This window comes from Mustela putorius, unplaced genomic scaffold, assembly GCF_011764305.1.
Source record: "Mustela putorius furo isolate JIRA1106 unplaced genomic scaffold, ASM1176430v1.1 tig00000145_pilon_pilon_pilon, whole genome shotgun sequence".
In the NCBI taxonomy this organism is placed as follows: domain Eukaryota; kingdom Metazoa; phylum Chordata; class Mammalia; order Carnivora; family Mustelidae; genus Mustela; species Mustela putorius.
This window is the reverse complement of record NW_025421294.1, coordinates 1896926-1919662: the sequence shown is the minus strand read 5'-3', so window position 1 is coordinate 1919662 and position 22737 is coordinate 1896926. Positions and strand designations below refer to the sequence as shown.

General features: G+C 36.4%; 1 protein-coding gene across 3 annotated transcripts in view; it reads left to right on the top strand.

The window, feature by feature from the left end:
• Positions 1-21668, top strand: part of SLC30A5 (solute carrier family 30 member 5) — a 34646-nt gene extending 12978 nt beyond the window's left edge. For 2 of the 3 annotated variants that reach the window (XM_045075260.1, XM_045075261.1), the window contains exons 5-16: positions 2079-2166; positions 6366-6453; positions 7663-7739; positions 7983-8153; positions 8833-9121; positions 9296-9504; positions 10539-10696; positions 11592-11721; positions 15413-15614; positions 16253-16479; positions 20070-20198; positions 20824-21668. In XM_045075260.1, the coding sequence (XP_044931195.1) occupies positions 2079-2166; positions 6366-6453; positions 7663-7739; positions 7983-8153; positions 8833-9121; positions 9296-9504; positions 10539-10696; positions 11592-11721; positions 15413-15614; positions 16253-16479; positions 20070-20198; positions 20824-20994 (1939 nt within the window). In that variant the 3' untranslated portion in view covers positions 20995-21668. The remainder of the gene's footprint in view (positions 1-2078; positions 2167-6365; positions 6454-7662; positions 7740-7982; positions 8154-8832; positions 9122-9295; positions 9505-10538; positions 10697-11591; positions 11722-15412; positions 15615-16252; positions 16480-20069; positions 20199-20823) is intronic. The other variant, XM_045075262.1, reaches the window with a different exon arrangement.
• The last annotated feature ends 1069 nt before the right edge of the window (positions 21669-22737 follow it).

Sequence of the window (22737 nt, the reverse complement as noted above, 5' to 3'; positions counted from 1 at the left end):
TTTGAAACCCTGTGTGCCACTCCTGACTGTGTCCCCATCTCCCCCTACCCTTGGGTGCAATCAGCATCTTAAGTTTTGTTTTTCTTTATTTTTTAAGATTTTATTTATTTGACAGAGAGAGGAACAACCAGAAAGGGAACACAAGCAGGGGAGAGTGAGAGAGGGAGAAGCAGGCTTCCTGCTGAGCAGAAAACCCAACTCTTTGTAGCTCGATCCCAGGACCCCCAGCATCATGACCTGAGCTGAAGGCAGATGCTTCATGACTGAGCCCCCCCAGGCACCCCTTAAGTTTTGCTTTTCTTCGTTTTCTATATAGTTTTTTCACATATGTATCTTTTTTCACGTTTAACTTTGCAAGTTGTTTACTTTGTATGAGTAGAATTCCATTGCATGCATGTTCTACAGCGTACTTTTCCTACTTACTTATTTATTTTTAAGATTTTTTTTTTTGACAGAGATCACAAGTAGGCAGAGAGGCAGGCAGAGAGAGAAGGGGGATCACAAGAGGCAGAGAGACCGAGCAGAGAGCCCGATGTGGGGCTCGATCCCAGGACCCTGAGATCATGACCCAAGCTGAAGGCAGAGGCTTAGCCCCCTGAGGCACCCCGGTGCCCTACTTTTTCCTTTAATGTTATATTTGAGACTTGCCCATATTGATGCATATGATGTATATATGTAGTTCATTCATTTGATGGCAGTTTTTTGAAATATGATATATATACTGTAACATTCATTCTTTTTATTTTAGTCCATTTGGGCTGTTATAACAGAAATACTTTGTCGCCTGGGTGGCACATTTTTTTTTCTTTTTTAAGATTTATTAACTTATTTTATAAGGAGCATGATTGAGTGGGGTGAGGAACAAAGGGGGAGAGAGAAGCAGACTCCCCACTGAGTGCAGAGCCTGATGTGAGGCTCGATCCCATGACCCTGAGATCATGATCTGAGATGAAATCAGGAATTGGAAGCTTAACCAACTGAGCAACCCAGGTGCCCCATAGACTGGGTGGCTTTTAAACAACATAGATTTATTTCTTAGTTCTGGAGACTGGGAATTCTAATATCAAGGTGAGGCAGATTGTCTGGTGAGGGACTACTTCCTGGTTCATAGACAGCTATCTTTTCTCAGTAACCTCACATGGCAGAACAGGCAAGGAGAATACTCTTATGGTCTTTTTGATGAGGACTCTAATCTCATTCATGAGGGAGGGTTCCACCCTCGTGACCTATATACCCCAAAGGTCCCACTTCCAAACACCATGACACTGGAGGTTCGGTTTAACATGAATTTAAGGGGGACTCAAATATGCAGTCTGTACCACATTTGAAGTGTACAGTTCAGGTGCACCTGGGTGGCTCAGTGGGTTAAGCATCTGCCTTCAGCTCAGGTCATGATCCCAGGTCCTGGGATTGAGCCCCTCATCAAGCTCCTTGATTAGCAAGGAGCCTGCTATACCCCCGGCTTGTACTCACTTACTATCTCTCTCTGTCAAATAAATAAATCTTTAAAAAAAAAAATTCTCTTAATAAAAAAATATGGCATACAATTCAGCATTTCTTAATATATTCATAGAATTTCATTCATTTTTATTGTTGTGTAATAGTCTGTTGAATGGGCATATTCCTTATTATTTATTCTCTTATGAGTGACATTTAGGTTGGGGCTACTGCGGATAAAGCTGATAGGAGCACCCTCTAAGTGTTTCCTGGTACACATATACAAGAAATTGATGTGATATAATCCTATAAGTTATACCATTTCAGCTTTTATTCTTTTTTTTTCTTTTTTTTAATTAAAATTAAGTAGGCTCTACGCCCAACCATGGTACTTGAACTGACCACCAAGATCAGGAGTGAGGTGCTCTACCAGCTGAACTAACCAAGTTACCCTAGTTTCACCCTTTCTGGGGTAGATAAGGCCAGAAGATAGATTATTTCAAAGCAATTGTCCCTATTTATTTTTCTCAGTGTTTTGTGAAAACAAGGAGAAATATTTATTTTTTCTTACTGCAGTTGAATTCATGCTTCTTGGTGAAAATCAGATATATTTTGTGAATGATAATGTTGTATTTTTATAGGACTTTGCTGCTATTTGAACACAGTGATATTGTTGTCATCTCACTACTCAGTGTTTTGTTCACTAGTTCTGGAGGAGGACCAGCAAAGGTAAAATTTTCTGTTATTAGTTACTTGAAAATTGAAAGTTATACATGTGAAATATTATCCAAACCAATTAAATAAAATGTTTCACCATTTAAAAGAATGCAGGGGCTTTTTCTGCTAATTTTAACTTTTTCTTACAAACTTTTTTTTACTTTTTATTCTGAAATCATCATATATCCAGGGAAGTTGCAAAAATAGCACCAAGAGTGCCCTTCACTCAGTTTCAGTGGTAATTTCTTACCCAACTCAATTACACTATCAAAACCAAGAAATTAACATTGGTACAATTCATAGACCTTATCAGGACACTGAACAGATTGATCACCACGAAGATTTCCGTCATGCTGTACCCAAGTCTCTTGCTCACCTCGTTTTTAACCCTTATCCATAATCTTTAGAAAACACTTATGAACACTTGTTATAAAGTCTGATGGATATTTGCCCAACATTTTGCCAACTAGGCCTTATTTATCTTAAGTAATTTAAGTACTATCCTTTTTTGGTCAAGGAGTCAAGAATCTGCAATTCCAAATTTTTGTATCTGCAGTTTTTTGTTTTTTGTTTTTTTTTAAGATTTTATTTATTTATTTGAGAGAGAGACAGTGAGAGAGAGCATGAGAGGTGAGGAGGTCAGAGGGAGAAGCAGACTCCCCATGGAGCTAGGAGCCCAATGCCGGACTCCAGGATCACGACCTGAGCTGAAGGCAGTTGCTTAACCAACTGAGCCACCCAGGTGCCCCAGTATTTCTTTTTTACTAGATAGTTTGCTGTGCATGGTGCATTGTCCCAGTTATAGGGGAAAGGAGAAATAAAGACAAATAATATGTAGTAGTCCCTGTTCTTTTTTTTTTTTTAAAGATTTTATTTATTTATTTGACAGACAGAGATCACAAGTAGGCAGAGGCAGGCAGAGAGAGAGGAGGAAGCAGGTTCCCCGCTGAGCAGAGAGCCTGATGTGATGTGATGTGGGGCTCGATCCCAGGACCCTGAGACCATGACCTGAGCCAAAGGCAGAGGCTTTAACCCACTGAGCCACCCAGGTGCCCCTAGTAGTCCCTGTTCTAAAAGGAGCTGTTGAGGCTAAGTAATGAGGCAGATGAATAAAATTAAGTGAACAAAGTAACATACCAGGTAGAGCAGAGAGACCACCTAACCCATAGATTTCAAATGGGATCATTAATATTAAAGCAGATGCCACTATTTAATCTCACTCATAGAATACTCTAAAATAAATATCAAGTAGATTGAAGTATTTTGTCAATAAAAATGTATAATATACAGATATTAATGTAATATAATAATATGTAAATACATAACTATAGTATAAAACACTATACATAAATGTGATATACTATAGTATGTAAAATATAAACAGCCATAAATGTGTATAATATATAAAACATCGATACATATATAATATAAAATGTAGATGGATAATTAACTACAAGCAAAGAACTTTCTACATAAAAGCCGTGGGGAAGGGGTGCCTGGGTGGCTCAGTGGCTTAAGCCTCTGCCTTCAGCTCAGGTCATGATCTCAGGGTCCTGGGATCGAGGCCCACGTCGGGCTCTCTGCTCAGCAGGGAGCCTGCTTCCCTCTCTCTACCTGCCTCTCTGCCTACTTATGATCTCTCTCTCTGTCATATAAATAAATAAAATCTTTTTTAAAAATTTTTTAAAAATAGGGGTGCCTGGTGGCTCAGTGGGTTAAAGCCTCTGCCTTCGCCTCAGGTCATGATCTCAGGGTCCTGGGATCAAGCCCCACATCGGGCTGTCTGCTCAGCGGGGAGCCTGCTTCCCCCTATCTCTCTGCCTGCTTCTAGCCCACTTCTGATCTGTCAAATAAATTAATAAAATCTTTAAAAAAAATTTTTTTCTAATAAAAATAAAGCAGTGGGGGAAAATCACAATGGGAAAACTTAGTACATTTGACTTCATAGCAATTTTAAGTTTCTGTGTAACAGAAATCGTGCAAACAACAACAGAAAACTACCACAAGTAAAAGTTTTATGTTTCTTTCAAAATATAAATTAGTAAAGTCAGTTAAGAAAAATGCGTAAGATTCTCAATAAAAATGAGCCAAGGGCAGGGAAAGACAACTCACAAAAGAAATACAAATGACTTTAAAACATTAAAAAAAAAAAAAAAAAAAAAAACTGAGTAGCCCCTGGCTGGCACAGTCGGTTAGGCATCAACTGTTGGTTTCAGCTTAGGTCATGATACCAAGGTTGTGAGACTGAGCCCTGTGTAGGCGCCTTGTTCATTCAGTGTGGAGTCTGCTTGACACTCTCTCCCTCTCCCTCTGCCCCTCCCACCTTTCTCTCAAATAAATAAATCTTTTTTTTTTTTTTTTAATATTTCATTTATTTATTTGTCAGAGAGAGAGAGAGAGCGAGCACAGGCAGAGTGGCAGGCAGAGTCAGAGGGAGAGGCAGGCTCCCTGCGGAGCAAGGAACCCGATGTGGGACTCGATCCCAGGACGCTGGGATCATGACCTGAGCCGAAGGCAGCTGCTTAACCAACTGAGCCACCCAGGCGTCCCTCAAATAAATAAATCTTTTAAAAATATAATTAAAAATAAATAAAAATTTTTACTGCCCTAATACTCAGAAATGAGAATATGAATCGTACACATCATGCCATTAGTGTCTATAATGAATCTGGGCATCTATCCAGGAACATAGCATGTATTTTTTTCTTTGTTATGACTGAAGCCCTACAAAATTCTCAGTTGCCCTCTTTAACAAAAAATTAAATTATATTCTGGCTTTGTTGATATTGTCATATTCTAGTTTAATGAAAATTATGAAATTTTAAATTGTGTGGTTTATGTATACTGACATTTGTCAAGATATCCATCTACCACACTAACAAAGAATTTATCAAGTGTAGTGGTAATCATGTTCATGAATAAAATAGGATTCTCACTTTAAATTTTAACTTTTATTTGGGGCCCCTGGGTGGCTCAGTGAGTTAAAGCCTCTGCCTTCAGCTCGGGTCATGGTCCCAGGGTCCTGGGATCGAGCCCCGCATCGGGCTCTCTGCTCTGCGGGGAGCCTGCTTCCTCCCCTCTCTCTCTCTGCTTGCTTCTCTGTCTACTTATGATTTCTCTCTCTCTGTCAAATAAAATCTTTAAAAAAAAAAAAAGATCATTTAAATTTGAACTTTATAAATAAAATCTTTAAAAAAAATTTTAACTTTTATTTAATGAAAATGTGTGGCAGTATACTTGTAAATTTGTTTTGTTTTGTTTTATACTTGTAAATTTATAAATACAGAATGTATCATATTGCTATTCAGATGGCTTTTATACCAAGCATTCTGAAGTATTTGCATAAACTAGGCAGTATGTTCTTCCTAATTTTCTTTTGTCAAAATCCTTTTCTGAGATGAGAACATAAACTTATAAAAAAAGAATCATCAGCTTTTAAATGCTCTACACTTTTGCTGAATATGAGAAATGACTTGCTAATTTTCCTAATGTGCCTCTTATTCTTTTTCCCTAGAAGAATGGCAACTAGAATATTGATATTATTGTAAATTAACTGTCTTCTCTATCACTTACATGTTGTAGAATAAAATAAGTTCCTACTAATTATTCTGTAGCTGCTTGGGCTTTTCAACCAGAAGCAAAGTAACATTTAGGAAAATTAATTCTGCAAACACTAATAGTTTGTGCACAGTAACCCGGCTAGCCCTCTTAGCAAGGAGACAGTTCAGGTTGTCATTCCTATGTGTCTTAAATGCCTTCAAAATATCCTGCAGAATTTGTTGGAGCTCTTTACTTGTTTATGTTACTGTTAATACTGCAAATTTAGGGGCGCCTGGGTGGCTCAGTCTGTTAAGTGTCTGCGTTCAGCTCAGGTCGTGATCTAGGGTCCCGGGATCAAGCCCCACATCGGGCTCCCTGCTCAGTGGAGAGCCAGCCTCTCTCTCTCCCTCTGCTGCTCCCCTTGCTTGTGCGCTCACGCTCTCTCTCTCTTTCTCTGTGTCAAATAAATAAATCTTTTTTTTAACAAATAAAATCTTTAAAAAAAAATACTGCAAATTTATATTGTATAGTAGAAGGGCTTTAATGTGAGATGTTATTTTTTCTTTAAATATTTATTTAGAAAATAATTTTTCTTTAGCATTTATATAATCATGGCCTTGAATATCAACTCTTAAAATAGCCATCCTTGCTAATATTTTCTTCATTTTCAGACAAGAGGGGCTGCTTTTTTCATTATTGCTGTAATCTGCCTATTGCTTTTCGACAATGATGATCTCATGGCTAAAATGGCTGAACACCGTATCCTTTTACAATAGATTGAAATACTTTAGTCTTGCGGAAAAATAGAAGACTGGCAGAATGGGACAAGAAGGAGGATTGAATTAAAATCAGTCATGAAAAAATAAAAATAAAATCAGTCATGAATGAAACTTCCATGGGTTAATGTAGGTATTCAAATAATGAGTAAATTTAGAACAAATTAAGTATTTTATAGCATTTCCATCAATATCTTCTACAGGGACAATGAAAGACTATTTTAGAATATCCTAGTGCTTAAAAAAAATTTTTTTTTTACTTGCTTGTCAACAAAATCACTCTGTTGGCTACCTTGTAACAAATTTAATGATTTAAATGATCAATTTAGAAGTCAGTTGCAATTATTAAATATAAACTTCTTTGAAATTTATTGAAAAATATTTGACATCTTTGCCTGAAAGAAAAAGCTGAGTTCCTTCACCTAGTAATCACTCTCTTGCTCTAAACTCTTACGTCTAGTCGAGCTTCCACTACTCTGTAACCTCAGCTTTCCAGTCAAATATGTATACTCATTTTCCTCTACAAACAGACTTGCCTTGTTTTTCCCTGTCTATACACCTTTGCCCACTCCATTCAGCTGACCTTAGAATACCAGTTTTGATTCTTCTGGTTACTGATACTGTCATAAAGCCTGTCATTTAACTAAGTAACAGTTTACTTTGTTACAATGAAAGAGAGTGGTGTGACTTTGCAGAACAGGTTGCTTGTGATATGCCACCCATGCCCCTTTCTGCTTGCTACTTGCTTTATTGAGGTTTATGTGTTTAGTGATTTAGAAACAGATTTAGGACTGATTTGACATTCTCTGAAAGAGCAATCTTAATTTCATGACAGTAGTGGTCCAAGAAATTCCTTGCTCTTGTCCCTTTGTCATAACTTACAGTATACATGCATTTACTTTTGGAGGTTGACTTCTAAAATTTAACAACTATTTCTCAAGGGCTATTCTAATTGTTTTGGAGACAACAAAAGAAATATAGGCCGTCCCAATTTGTAAATCATTTCCCCAAATTAAATTTTTAATTTTTTTGTTTTTAAGGGCAATAAACTGTTGGCAAGTAGTCAGGTTTGGGGTCCCCAAACTAGTCTATTGTCAGCCTAAAATAATGTAGCTAAAATTATAAGAGGACTTCAGGATTCAAGGAGTTAATATTTGGGGTTATTTTTTTTCCTTTACTGCAACTCACTTAGCTGAAGGACATCATGACAGTGCTCTAACTCACATGCTTTACACAGCCATTGCCTTCTTAGGTGTGGCAGATCACAAGGTATGTTCTTTTCTTTGTTCCTAATGTGATCGAGAGATTGTAAAAAAGTAGAGCAACTATAGCTTTAAAAGTGCACTTGAAATAAGTTGCAGTAATTTACAGTACTGCCTGACATTTAAGTAGTTCAGTAATGTGGGGTATGGAAGAGAGACATTAATAGCTCCATTTCTTCAAATATTATGTATTTAAGGATTGAGCATTGGCTGTGTGTTTCTAATGAAACTTATCTAATTTTACTCATAGGGTGGAGTATTGTTGCTAGTACTGGCTTTGTGTTGTAAAGTTGGTTTTCATACAGCTTCCAGAAAACTCTCTGTAGATGTTGGTGGAGCCAAACGTCTTCAAGCTTTATCCCATCTTGTTTCTGTGCTCCTCTTGTGCCCATGGGTCATTGTTCTTTCTGTGACAACTGAGGTAAGAGTAGGAATTTATTGGTAATAAGTAAAATGATTTGCTCTTACTTAAAAATTTTAGTTCAGTACATTGTATTTTATTTCACTTTGAGCTTGCAAGTATCTTAAATTATCATTGCTTTTTATGACAATTTTTGGAAAAATTTTGGGGTAAATTTTACTGTTTATAGAAAATACAAATCAGGTACTATTCCATTTATATATTCATCCTATTCCTGTGGCCCAAAGGAATCAATTTAAGAATATGTATTTATTTTAGAGAGAATGGGTGACCTGGGGGAGGAGCAGAGGGAAAGGGACAAGCAGACTCCACACTGAGCCTGTTGCAGGGCTTGATCCCACAACCCTGAGATCATGACCTGAGCAGAAATCAAAAGTCAGATGCCTAACCAACTGAGCCACCGAGACGCTGAAGAACCTGTTTAATAGTTACTGTGTGTTACAGACAAGGATTGTGGGTCACCTAGAATTTATATAATCATTAAACCATAGCACTTTTATTTTTAATACTTTGGGGGTTACTGGGAAATATACTAATATTTTACAGCTCTTAGCATTTTATGAATCATATTGAGTTAGAATATTTGTTTAAATATAAAGGGATTAACTAAAGCATAAGACATGAACTTTATTCCAGTGCAGTACTAACAATTTATTTTTTTTTCTTTTTTAATTTCTAGAGTAAAGTCGAGTCTTGGTTTTCTCTCATAATGCCTTTCACAACAGTTATCTTTTTTGTCATGATCCTGGATTTCTATGTCGATTCCATTTGTTCAGTCAAAATGGAAGTTTCCAAATATGCCCGCTATGGATCCTTTCCCATTTTTATTAGTGCTCTACTTTTTGGAAATTTTTGGACACATCCAATAACAGACCAGCTTCGAGCTTTGAACAAAGCAGCACACCAGGAAAGCACTGAACATGTCCTGTCTGGAGGAGTAGTAGTGAGCGCTATATTCTTCATTTTGTGTGAGCATTTTTCCCCTTAGGAAATTTCATCTCATGGATTCTGATGTTGAAATAATTTACTTAGTTTGGGAATTTGTTCAGGGCTTGCATTTAGTGCCAACAGATGCCATCTTGGTTTTGGTAGCTTAAACTTTCAAAACATTTTTAATGTTATTTTTTCCCCTTTTTTAAAAGCTGCCAACATCTTATCATCTCCTTCCAAGAGAGGACAGAAAGGCACCCTAATTGGATATTCTCCTGAAGGAACACCTCTTTATAATTTCATGGGTGATGCTTTCCAGCATAGCTCCCAATCGATCCCCAGGTTTATTAAGGAATCACTAAAACAAATTCTTGAGGAGAATGACTCTAGGCAGATCTTTTACTTCTTGTGTTTGAATCTGGTAAGATTTTTATATATTTGTGACATTTCCTAAAAACTACATTTTCTTTCAGTAATAGGAAGATTACAGGATCATATTCAGACTACTTAAGCAAACCATTTCTGAGGCATTTTAGATGCATTAGTTTAGTGTACTATTTTATTTTATTTTTTTAAGATTTTATTTATTTATTTGTCAAAGAGCACTAGCAGGCAGAGTGGCAGAGAGAGAAGCAGGCTTCCTGCTGCACAAGGAGCCCGATTTGGGACTTGATCCCAGGACCCTGGGATCATGACCTGAGCTGAAGGCAGAGACTTAACCCACTGAGCCACCCAGGCACCCCCCTACCCCTGAGATTGCTAACATTTTATAGCCTAGTGTATTAAGTTCTACAGACATGAATGAAACTATCTCTATTTCAATAATTTATAAGATGAACATATCTGATATAGTATAGTATCTTACAGTTTGTTTGTTTGTTTGTTTGTTTTAAGATTTGTTTATTTGTCTGACAGAGAGCGTGCACAAACTGGGGTAGTGGCAGGCAGAGCAGGCAGGAAAGAAGCAGGCTCCCCACTGAGCAAGGAGCTGAATGAAGGACTTGATCCCAGGACCCTAGGATCATGACCTGAGCCAAAGGCAGATGCTTAACCAACTGAGCCACCCAGGTGTCCCTGTTTTACAGTTTATATGAAATGAAATGAAGTGGCAGTTATATCTTTAAGAAAGGTTTGCATAATAAAAGGTGGCTCAGTTGGTTAAGCCCCTGCCTACCACTCAGGTCAGGATCTCAGAGTCCTGGGATTGAGCTACCCACCTGGGCTCCTTGCACCGAGGGGAGTCTGATTCTCCCTCTCTCTCTGCCTGTTGCTTCCCTGCTTGTACTCACTTGCTCCCTCTCCCTCTTTGTCTCTCTCTCTGTCAAATAAAAAAATCTTTAAGAAGAAGTTTGTTTAACTAAAGGGTTAAAATTCTCATGATTAAGTTCTGTTAAATCTCTTGAGACAGTATTTCCTAACATCCTCTCCTGTTTTTCTTTAAAATTTATTTTTTAGCTTTTTACCTTTGTTGAATTATTCTATGGCGTGTTGACCAATAGTCTGGGTCTGATCTCAGATGGATTTCACATGCTCTTTGACTGCTCTGCTTTGGTCATGGGTCTTTTTGCGGCCTTGATGAGTAGATGGAAAGCAACTCGGATTTTTTCCTATGGGTAGGTACACTGACCATCAAGGTGATATAATACAATGGAAAAATCTAAGGGCAAATTCCATCTTAGGGAATAAAATTTTATTACTCATACAAGTAATTAAATATAAGTAATTTTTAATTACTTTAATAAAAGTAATTTTTCAGAGCTTTAGTTTTCTTTAAATTGGAGTAGATACAAGGAAATAAACCAAGCATATCATCAACAAGTAAATGGCAGTAAGCTCCAGATTATATTCTCTGACTAATTCCTCTTGTATGGAGAGAACAGAAAATCAGTTAGATTTTGAGCTCTTTGCCTAACAGTTTATTTGAGACAGTGGAATGTGCATGGTCATTTGTATCTTTGCCATTAGAAAGAGTATTCAAAATTTGAAGAGGCTATGCATGAAATTCCCTTTCATCAACAATTCAGTTCAACAAATACTAGAATCCTTGATTTGTACAAAGAATTTTGGTAAGACCTAACCTGAATAGATTGATAAATTCAGCTCTTTCAACTGTTAACATTGTGAAAGATAGGTGAGCCAAAAATACAAATAATTTTGGTACAAAGCAGTCTGTATGTTATGACAGGTACAGAACCCATCAAGGGAGAGCCCATTAAAAGGAGAGAAGGAACTTCTTGCTAAGAAAGGCTTTATGTAAGGGGAAACATTGAAGGACTTTGATAAATATTTGTATTTATAAAAAAATATATATTTATAATTGCAACAAACTAAAGTACAGAGAGACTCTTCCAGCATTAGTATGATATTTAAAATCTTGGTAATTTTGTGATCATATTATTTATGTATGTAGTTGAAAATTTGGACTTATATCCTCTTTTTTAAAATAATATTTATACTTTAAAAATATTTGTCATTTTTCTTTCCTAAAAATATATTCTACATTTTTAGGTATGGCCGAATAGAAATTCTCTCTGGATTTATTAATGGACTTTTTCTAATGGTAATAGCCTTTTTTGTGTTTATGGAGTCAGTGGCTAGATTAATTGATCCTCCGGAATTAGACACACACATGTTAACAGTAAGTCTTTATTCTCCTGTTTGAATTTCTATTCATACCCCATACAGTCTTTTCTATGCTGAAGTTTATTTGTAGTTACTGATCTAGGAAGCTTTTATTTTTTAATTTAAATTAACATAATTTCTTTTTTTTTAGGATTTTCTTTTTTTCTTTATTTTTTTTTTAAGATTTTATTTATTTATTTGACAGATCACAGGTAGGCAGAGAAGCAGGCAGAGAGCCCGATGTGGGGCTCAATCCCAGGACCCTGGAATCATGACCTGAGCCGAAGGCAGAGACTTTAATCCACTGAGCCACCCAGGCGCCCAAGATTTTATTTATTTATTTGACAGAGAGAGCACAAGTAGGCAGAAAGGCAGGCAGAGAGAGGGGAAGCAGGCTCCCCACTGAACAGAGCCCGACATGGGGCTGGATCCCAGGACCCTGAGATCATGACCCGAGCTGAAGGCAGAGGCTTAACCCACTGAGCCACCCAGGCACCTCTAAGTTAACATAATTTCTTATCTTGTCTTTGAATTTATGCCGCTGACTCTTAGAAATTAATCCTTTTTGCTGGTATTTTAGTTAGAATATTATATGACAGTCTAAAACCTAAGATTTCTTTCTGACTTATTAAATTTTTTTCTGTGAAGATGTGCTTTATAGGGGTACCTGGCTGGCTCAGTTGTTGAGCATCTGCCTTTGGGTTGGGTCAGGGATTGAGCCCTGCGTGGGGCTCCCTCCTTTGCAGGAAGCCTCCTTCTCCCTCTGCCATTCTACTTGTTTGTGTTTTCTCTGGCTATGTCTCTCTCTGTCAAAAGGAAATTAAAAATCTAAAAATAAATAAAAGTAAATTCATTTTTTAAAAGAGGTGCTTTATAGATACCTGAGGAAATTTGCAAAATATTAGAGATAGAATCAGAAAAATACTATCACTTTATGGGCGCCTGGGTGGCTCAGTGGGTTGAGCCGCTGCCTTCGGCTCGGGTCGTGATCTCAGGGTCCTGGGATTGAATCCCGCGTCGGGCTCTCTGCTCAGCAGGGAGCCTGCTTCCTCCTCTCTCTGTCTGCCTGCCTCTCTGCCTATTTGTAATCTCTCTCTGCCTACTTGTAATCTCTCTCTGTCTACTTGTAATCTCTCTCTGTCAAATAAATAAATAAATCTTTAAAAAAAAGAAAAGAAAAGAAAAGAAAAATACTATCACTTTAAAGGCTTTACTTTGTTGATTGTAGTAGTTTATAATGTTCTCCCTGGACCTTCAAACCTTTGCATATGCTATTTCTTGTAGTTGGCATGCCCTTCCCTCACATCTGCCTTCCAGCCTTTGTCAGGACTTTGTTGATATGTCTCTTCCAGTGAGATATTTTCCATTAATCCCTCTTTTCAGGGCGCCTGGATGGCTCAGTCATTAAGCGTCTACCTTTGGCTCAGGTCATGATCCCAGAGTCCTAGGATCGAGCCCTGCAACAGGCTCCCTACTCCACAGGAAGCCTGCTTCTCCCTCTTCCACTCCCCCTGCTTGTGTTCCCTCTCTCGCTGTGTCTCTGTCAAATCAATAAAATCTTTAAAAAATATATCCCTCTTCAAAGACTTTTTTGTATATTTCCCTTTCTCAGTATTCCTGTTATATCTTTTTTTTTTTTTTAAAGCAACATTGACTTATAACCCTTTGTCTTTCTTCCACAACTAAAGATATAAGTGAAGTATCTTTAGGACCTGAATTTTCTCTCATTAACACTTAAACTAGCATCTGGCTTGCAGTAGGAAATTAGCAATTAATTGTTGGATGACTATAAGCAGTTATGAATCTGGTTGCTGGAAGCATATATTAATAAAATGCTTTGATTACAGTTTAGAAATATATTTTGAATTTTAAATGCTTATATCTTTTACCTTTAATGTTTGTTATAGAAATTTTTGCAAAACATATTTGCACAGATGTGTAAAGGTGCATGATTCCTTGTGCCTTTGCTCATAATGGTGACAAAAAAAATGTCCACCAAGGAAAAGACTAGTTAAATAAAGAAATAAAGCTGTCATTCATAGGATACTGTATAGCCAATAAAAAGAATGAGGCAGGGGCGCCTGGGTGGCTCAGTGGGTTAAGCTTCTGCCTTCGGCTCGGGTCATGATTCCAGGTTCCTGGGATGGAGCCCTGCATCGGGCTCTCTGCTCAGCAGGGAGCCTGCTTCCTTCTCTCTCTGCCTGCCTCTCTGCCTACTTGTGATCTCTGTCTGTCAAACAAATAAATAAAATCTTTATTTAAAAAAAAAAAAGGAATGAGGCATATTATATACACTGGCATGAGAAATACTTATAAACTGTACTAAGTTAAAAAAAATTCCAAAGCAGCATTATAATGTGATATTATTGCTGGTTTTAAAAGGTGTTTATGTATGTATTTTAGTGTGTGCATAGAAAGTACACCATTCTCTCATTGACTGATTTTGGGGGGTTACATGCTTACACTTTCTACATTATTTTTTTCTGATGAAATCTATACAAATGAAACATTTATCATTAGAGGAGAAATATTTGAGATGATGGAGTCTCTGTATATAATATTTGATTTTATTCAAAATTTAGGAACCATTTTCAAGTTCATAAAGCCAACTAAAATTTTAAAATCAGACAGATAAATGGTCTGAGCCTCATTAAGAAGTGTATAATTTCCATTCATGTTTACTAAAGTGAATCTCTTGTCTTATAATCTTTGGAAATTAATTTGAATTATCTGTCCCCATTATTTTTATATATTCTTTTTATAAATCAAGTGGATTTCTCTAAAGGAGAAATTATAATATATGGTAAATTAAGTAACACCCTGAACATCCAAAATCATTTTATAAGAGGATAGTAAAGGGTAACTTTGTTTATCCTTTAGGGTGTTATATGGCATTATTAAATCAAGATAATTCCATTCACTTCTTTAAAAAAAAAAAAAAAGTGAAAGATTACTATTACATGTTTGTTTTTCCATTATACCTTTTTTTTACTTTGGGAAATTTTACTATGTTTTAAGAAACACAATAAGATTATATATATTTGGAATCTACTAGTTAGTAAATTATAATCATTGCCTTACAAACTGAAATTCATCTGGTAATATAAACAAGATTTTAGCTAGAGTGCATACTTGCTCTAGTAAGCAGTACTTTCAAGCTCTATTTAAATGAAACAAAACTCTAGTATAACTTATTCATAAATCATGAACCAGATACATGTTCTTTATTGATTAAAGCAAGTCCAAATTCCTCTACTTGTCAAAACTTTGCTATTTGAAAGTTAAAATGTTTCTTCTAAAATATTCTAAAATCTCCTTTTTAAAAATTTTTGATATCCTTGAGGGAGACAAACCATTAGAGACTCTTAATCTCACAAAACAAACTGAGGGTTGCCTCAGGGAGTGGGGTAAAGAGAGGGTGGTGGGGTTATGGACATTGGGGGAAGGTATGTGCTATGGTGAGTGCTGTGAAGTGTGTAAACCTGGTATTGACAGACCTGTACCCCTGGGGCTAATAATATATGTTAATTTTTTTAAAAAAGATTAAAAAATAATTTTTTTGGATATCCTTATTGAACTTAAATTTTACCAAAAATACTTTGGAAAACTGTAAATAGAAAAACATATTTAGATGTACAGTAGCTTTTAAATAACAAATATATTTTTTAAATTACAAATTTAAAGGCTTTCTTTTCTCCTTTTTCTAGCCAGTCTCAGTTGGAGGGCTGATAGTAAACCTCATTGGTATCTGTGCCTTTAGCCATGCCCATAACCATAACCATGGAGCTTCTCAGGGAAGCTGTCATTCATCTGATCACAGTCATTCCCACCATATGCATGGACACAGTGACCATGGGCATGGTCACAGCCACGGATCTGCAGGCAGAGGCATGAATGCTAACATGAGGGGTGAGTCCTTGCCAAATACTGTCCTATTTTTCAACTGTGTTCTGAATTGACACTGTCTTATTTTTAGTAAATATTGGGTTTCTGGTTACAGTTTTATTTTAGAGAAACACTCTGTGGCTTAAAAAAATGTCTGAAGCCATCTGCTTTAGAAAATGCTCACATTTCTTCATAAATGTCTATTTTAATCAGATAATTGTATTATAGAGTCCTTTTCATAGTGACTTTTGCATAAAAATTATTTGGAAGGGAAATACTATGTCATTATGAACTTTCACTACAAAAGAACCAGGAAATTTTTATTTTACTATAAAATGTATAGGGGAAGTATTATTTACTGTGTTGAATTATTTATTGTGACTATTTAATTTGGGTATTGTCAGAACTTGGCTTCTATGTGATTTCTAGGAAAACCACACCATCATAAAATTCACCAGTCTGAGCTGTAGTTCCCTATATCTTTCTCTTTTTACAATTGTGCCGTGAATTCTTTGAGAGCAGTGACCGTGTTTTTTGAGTTTTTTTTTTAAGTACTATCCCCAACAAAATCAGGTGCGTAGTAGGTACCCAGTAATATTTATAAAAAGGATAAAAGATCGAGATGTGTTTTAATTTTTAATGTTTTCATATTTTATTTGTAGGTGTATTTCTACATGTTTTGGCAGACACACTTGGCAGTATTGGTGTAATTGTATCCACAGTTCTTATAGAGCAGTTTGGATGGTTCATCGCTGATCCCCTGTGTTCTCTCTTTATTGCTATATTAATATTTCTCAGTGTTGTTCCACTGATTAAAGATGCCTGTCAGGTTCTACTTTTGAGACTGCCACCAGAATATGAAAAAGAGCTACATCTTGCTTTAGAAAAGGTACTGTGTGTAATTTATTCACTATATTTTTTCCTTTTAAAATAGCATTTGAGGGCGCCTGGGTGGCTCAGTGGGTTAAGCCACTGCCTTTGGCTCAGGTCATGATCTCAGGGTCCTGGGATCGAGTTCCGCATCGGGCTCTCTGCTCAGCAGGGAGCCTGCTTCCTCCTCTCTCTCTCTACCTGCCTCTCTTCCTACCTGTGATCTCTCTCTGTCAAATAAATAAATAAAATCTTTAAAAAAAATAAAATAGCATTTGAAAAAGTAGTAATAATAAATAAATAAAATAGCATTTGAAATTGAGTAAGTTGACTCAACTAGAAATGTGCAAAATATGAATTAAGAAAATACAGTTTTATTTAAAAGACATAAAAAGGTTTAGTTGGTTAAGCATCTGACTCTTGATTTTGGCTCAGGTCATCGTCTCAGACTCGTGAGATCGAGCCCTGCATCAGGCTCCACGTGGAGGCTACTTAATATTCTTAGTCCCTTCCGCCCCCCATTTGTGTGTGCACACACACACTCTCTTTCTCTCTTTCAAAAGTAAATACATACATATATGCATACATACATACATACATAACTAACATACATATAAAATAGGGTGTGAGGGGTGCCTGGGTCGCTCAGTGGGTTAAGCCTCTGTCTTTGGCTCAGGTTCTAATCCTGAGGTCCTGGGATCGAGGTCCGCATCCCACTCTGCTCAGCAGGGAGCCTGCTTCCTCCTCTCTCTCTGCTTGCCTCTCTGCCTACTTGTGATCTCTGTCAAATAAATAAATGAAATCTTTGAAAGAAGAGAAAAGAGGGGTGCCTGGGTGGCTCAGTGGGTTAAGCCTCTGCCTTCAGCTCAGGTCATGATCCCAGGGTCCTGGGATCGAGCCCCGCATTGGGCTCTCTGCTAAGTGGGGAGCCTGCTTCCCCCTCTCTGCCTGCTTCTCTGCCTACTTGTGATCTCTCTCTCTCACTCTGTTAAATAAATAAACAAAATCTTTTTTAAAAAAAGAAAGAAAGAAAGAAAAGAAAATAGGGAGTGAATAAATGGAGAGATTTTTCTTGGATGGGAAACTATTATGAAGTTGTCCTATTTCTTGCATTTAAATCTCAGTGCAGTTGCCTTTCCTGGGTTTCTTTTCTTTTGTTTGTTTTTGTTTTGGGGGAGAATAGGTAATCCAGTATTACTTAGAGACTTATTTGGAAGTGTTAATGCTTGAGAATAAAAACAACAAAGATGTAAAAACTACAGAATTAACTAATAGGATCCCATTCTGTGATTATAAAGTTACAGAATTAACTAACACAAATAACAGTTTTATTCTTGCACAGCAATAAACATATAAATCAATTTTTTAAAAATTGGTTGTCCAGAAACAGACCCAGGAATTTATGGAATTCAGTTTGTAGCAATGGCATTTCAGGGCGCCTGGGTGGCTCAGTGGGTTAAACCGCTGCCTTCAGCTCAGGTCATGATCTCAGGGTCCTGGGATTGAGCACTGCATCAGTCTCTGCACTCCTTGGGGAATCTGCTTGAGATTCTCTCTCCCCTCTCCCTCTGCCCCTCCCCCCACTAGTGTGTGCGCTCTCTCGCTCTCTTACTCTCTAAAATAAATAAAATGTTTTTAAGTGATCTCTGCGCCCATCGTGGGGCTCAAACCCACAATCCTGAGATCACAGGTTCTACTGACTGAGCCAGGCAGGCGCCCCTCATTTTTTTTTTTTCCAAGTAAGCTTTACAACCAACATGGGGCTTGAATTCATGACCCTGAGAAAGAGAATTTGATACTTTTTTTTTTTAAGGTAATCTCTACACTCAACATGGGCCTCAAACTCACAACCCCAAAATAAAGACTTGCATGTTCTTTTTCTTTTCTTCTTTTAATTTTTTTTTTAAGGTTTTGTTTATTTATTTGACAGAGATCACAAGTAGGCAGAGGCAGGCAGAGAGAGAGGAGGAAACAGGCTCCCTGCAGAGCAGAGACCCCGATGCGGGGCTCGATCCCAGGACTCTGGGATCATGACCTGAGCCGAAGGCAGAGGCTTTAACCCACTGAGCCACCCAGGGGCCCCTAATTTTTTTTTAAAGATTTTTATTTACTTAGGGTGCCTGGGTGGCTTAGTTGGTTGAGCGTCTGCCTTCAGCTCAGGTTGTGGTCTCATGGTCCTGGGATCAGGTCCTGCATTGGGCTCCTTGCTTAACAGGGAGTCCACTTCTCCCTCTCCCTCTCCTGCTTTCTTTCTCTCTCTGTCAAATAATAAAAACCTTGGGGGGGTATATTTTTACTTATTTATTTGAAAGAGAGAATAGAAGCAGGGGTAGCAGCAGGCAGAGGGAGAAGGACAAGCAGGCTCCCGCTGAGCAAGGAGCCCACATAGCACTCAATCCTAGAACCACGGGATCATGACCTGAGCCAAAGGCAGATGCTTAACCAACTGAGCCACCCAGGCACCCTTGCCATATCATGTTAAATTAGGATCTGCTGATGAGAAGTTAATATCTTGAATGTTTAAGAAATAACATCTTAACCCACTGTTTTCGTAAATTTGTGAAGTTTTCTCACCTACATCCTACTAAAAAGAAAAAAAAAGTTTTGCTTTGTTTTGTTTGTTTTGTTTTGTTTTTAAGATATTTATTTATTTATTTATTTGACAGAGATCACAAGTAGGCAGAGAGGCAGGCAGAGAGAGAGGAGGAAGCAGGCTCCCCACCGAGCAGAGAGCCCTATGCGGGGCTTAATCCCGGGACCCTGAAATCATGACCTGAGCCAAAAGCAGAGGCTTTTAACCCACTGAGCCACCAGGCGCCCCAACTTCAAAATATTTTTGTTTTATTTTGCCTTGTTTTTATTTAAGGACTCTCTGCCACTAGTGTGGAGCTTGAACTCACATGTTCTGCCAACTGAGCCAACCAGGCACCCCATCTTCAAAATATCTTAATATGGAAAAGCACATTTTCTTCCCTGCTCAGAGGACAGAGCCTGCTTCTCTCTCTCAAATAAATAATAAAGAAAATCTTTTTAAAAATTTTTAAAGCTATTTTGAAAATAAAAATGGCAAAAACTGTTTTGTACTGCTTTGCAAAATTTTCCCCATTTAGTTATGTCATGTTGATAAATACCGTCATACACTTTTAATGCATGTAGTGTTACAATGTATGCAATATCTGTTACTTAATCAGTTCATTTTTAAACATAGAGGATATCTTTTAAACATGTTTATGTAACCATTAATATATGAATGTGTGTATAAATGTGAGGAAACCAGGTAGTCCACTCAAAATATCCAGTGTTTAGAAAAGGCACAGTACCTCTTAAAGAGGTGAAAATGGGTATGCAACTGTTGAGTGTAAAGACACCTGTCACCCCCATTCATTTCCTGTTCAGACCTGTCTTCCCTGACATCATTCCCATTTCAAAATATTTTAGGCACCTTTACTTCAAACAAGTTATCCCTTTCTTTTCTTACTTCTTTGCTCTCCTTATTATCTTTTTACTAAAATCAGCTTAATAGTAGTTTCTTGGACCAAAAAGTTTGCTTTCTGTTAAGTAAATCAGCTTTTTAAGTCCATTTACATCATCTCTTCTTTTATTTGACAGATACAGAAAATTGAAGGATTAATATCATACCGAGACCCTCATTTTTGGCGTCATTCAGCCAGTGTTGTGGCAGGAACAATTCATATACAGGTGACATCAGATGTGCTGGAACAAAGAATAGTACAGCAGGTGATAATCTTTTGTCTGTAATTAAAGTAATCTCATTTGAGTTAATTCATGCAAAAACTGGGACACATTATAAATTACACAGTTGAGTAATCAATTAACTGTTCAAAAACACCAATCTTTTAGCTGTTCAAGGATAATATAACTTACTTTTTATGTCTAGATTTGTTTTCCAGCCCAAAATGGTTAAAATAAAATTAAGTTTTAGTGCTTAAATGACAGGCTTAAGTGAATGTAAAAAAATTTACTTATGATCCACATTGGCTCCCAATCGATTATCCAGAAATAAATTACTATAAATACAGATTTAGATTAACAGTAATTACAGTCAAGTTGGCAGCATTTAACGCTGTGATTGGAAGTAAGGATCAAAGCAGTTCCCTATATTCCTATTCTAAACCTACCATATTAGAAACAAAAGCTATTTCCCTTTTCAAGTTTGAATGTCAGGTCAGTAATTTGGCCGTCTAAAGAAATATAGCTAACATTTGACCAAATAAATAATAAATATTACTTTGAGGATTATCTTTGACTATCTGTGGCTATGAAAAAAATGTAATCTCAGTTATAAGATATGCACTAAATGTATTAATCTAAATGCTTTAAAATGTATGGGTTTTGATAACAGGTTACAGGAATACTTAAAGATGCTGGAGTAAACAATTTAACAATTCAAGTGGAAAAAGAGGCATATTTTCAACATATGTCTGGCCTAAGTACTGGATTTCATGATGTTCTAGCTATGACAAAACAAATGGAGTCCATGAAATACTACAAAGATGGTACTTACATCATGTGAGATAACTCAAGAATTACCTGTGGGATATGAACAATGAAGATTAATTTACTCGGTATTTATAATATTGCCAGAAGGAAGAAAATTGCACATAATTGTACAGAAACATTTGCTGTATTCGAAAAAAATTCTAAAGCTCCCTGCGATTGGATCAAGGAATCTTTCTTAAAGGAAATTTAAATACAGAACGAAGCATTAATTGTACAAGTAAAATAATTACTTGAATTATGTGTATAACAGGAATCTTAAAATTTGAGTGAACATGATGTATCACATCATCTTCAAAAATGAACATATAATGATGGATTCTAATGAAGACCAAAATTACTTGTGTGTTTACTTTCTGTCAGAAAGCATCTCCATTGTAAATAATGTATTTACATGTTTATTACAAAGACCCAAATGAAAAATTTTTAGTCAATTTTTTGCATAGCCCTAGGATAAAATAGGAATAAAAGTTCTATATTTATGGATTTTCTGTATATAAAACTGGTTTCTAATTATAACTTAAATCCATTAAGTAAAAGCTGTATTGCCACTTTAAATGTAAACTAAATTATTTGGGAGAAACCAACCACTGAAATGAGACAAGCATTGAGAATAGGGAAGTATATAACATTATTGATGTATTACAAAAACCAACCACTCTGTAAAATAAATTTTTTTACTTTTGGTAATATTTGCAAATGAATAATTACTTTATTAGGGTAAAGAACTTATACTAAGTTGTGTGCATGTTATTCGATCACTTGTCTTCTTCCTCTGAAGTAGAATATTCCATTTCTTGTTATGCATCTGCCATTCCACGTTGCTTGTCAAGCTGGGATCCAAGCAATGCGAGGGTTCTCATTTTTCATTTAGCTCCATATTTTGTGAAACAACCAGCTGAGAGAATCATAAATAATGTCAACTCACATTTGAATTTTCTGCCTTAAACACAGCTTCTTTTTTTAATTTCTGGGACATGTGGATCTATAAGAAGTGTCAAAGAATAGGTAGTTATTTTAAATTTAGTAAGTAAATCTTGTCCGTAAGTACTTTTGCATCATGAAATCAAAATATCTACCCTGTAACTACTTTCTATAACAATATCTAATTTATATTTTTTCATTTCCAATTTAAACTGAATGTATAGTCTGAAAAAATGTATGATAAAGAGATCTATAATAATATATGCAGTTTTATGAACACCAAAGAATGTTCAAAAGAAACTTTGAATACCTATTTATAAGCATTTGAATATTTTCATTCATATAATAGGAATTTTGATAAGTAGGATGAATTAATTTTAGTATGGGTGTTATTTTTTTAACTATACCATAATGGCAAACATGTATTGTAAATCCTATTTTTATCTTAACAATTTTAATATGTGAGAGGTTCTAGAAATTTGTTACAAGTTATTTTGATATTCTTTGTCTTATCCTTACACATTTTCTGGTCCAGAATCTTCAATACATAATTAAACTTTTTGAGTGGTGGGAAAATAATTGCATATTGATGTTTTAATGCAATTTTGGTATGTTAAAAATTTTTAAGTAGATAGGTACAATACATATTGCATCGTTATTAAAATTGCCATGTCCTAGGAGGCATATAACAGCAGAAAAGTTAAGTTACTGTGATGAGAGATAAGGCAAGACATAGGGCATGGGCTGAAGGGGATGCAGATTGGAAGTAGGGAAACCAGTATTAAGAGCACCAGGGTGCGGGTTCTAACTCTTACAAACATTGTGACTTCAGGCA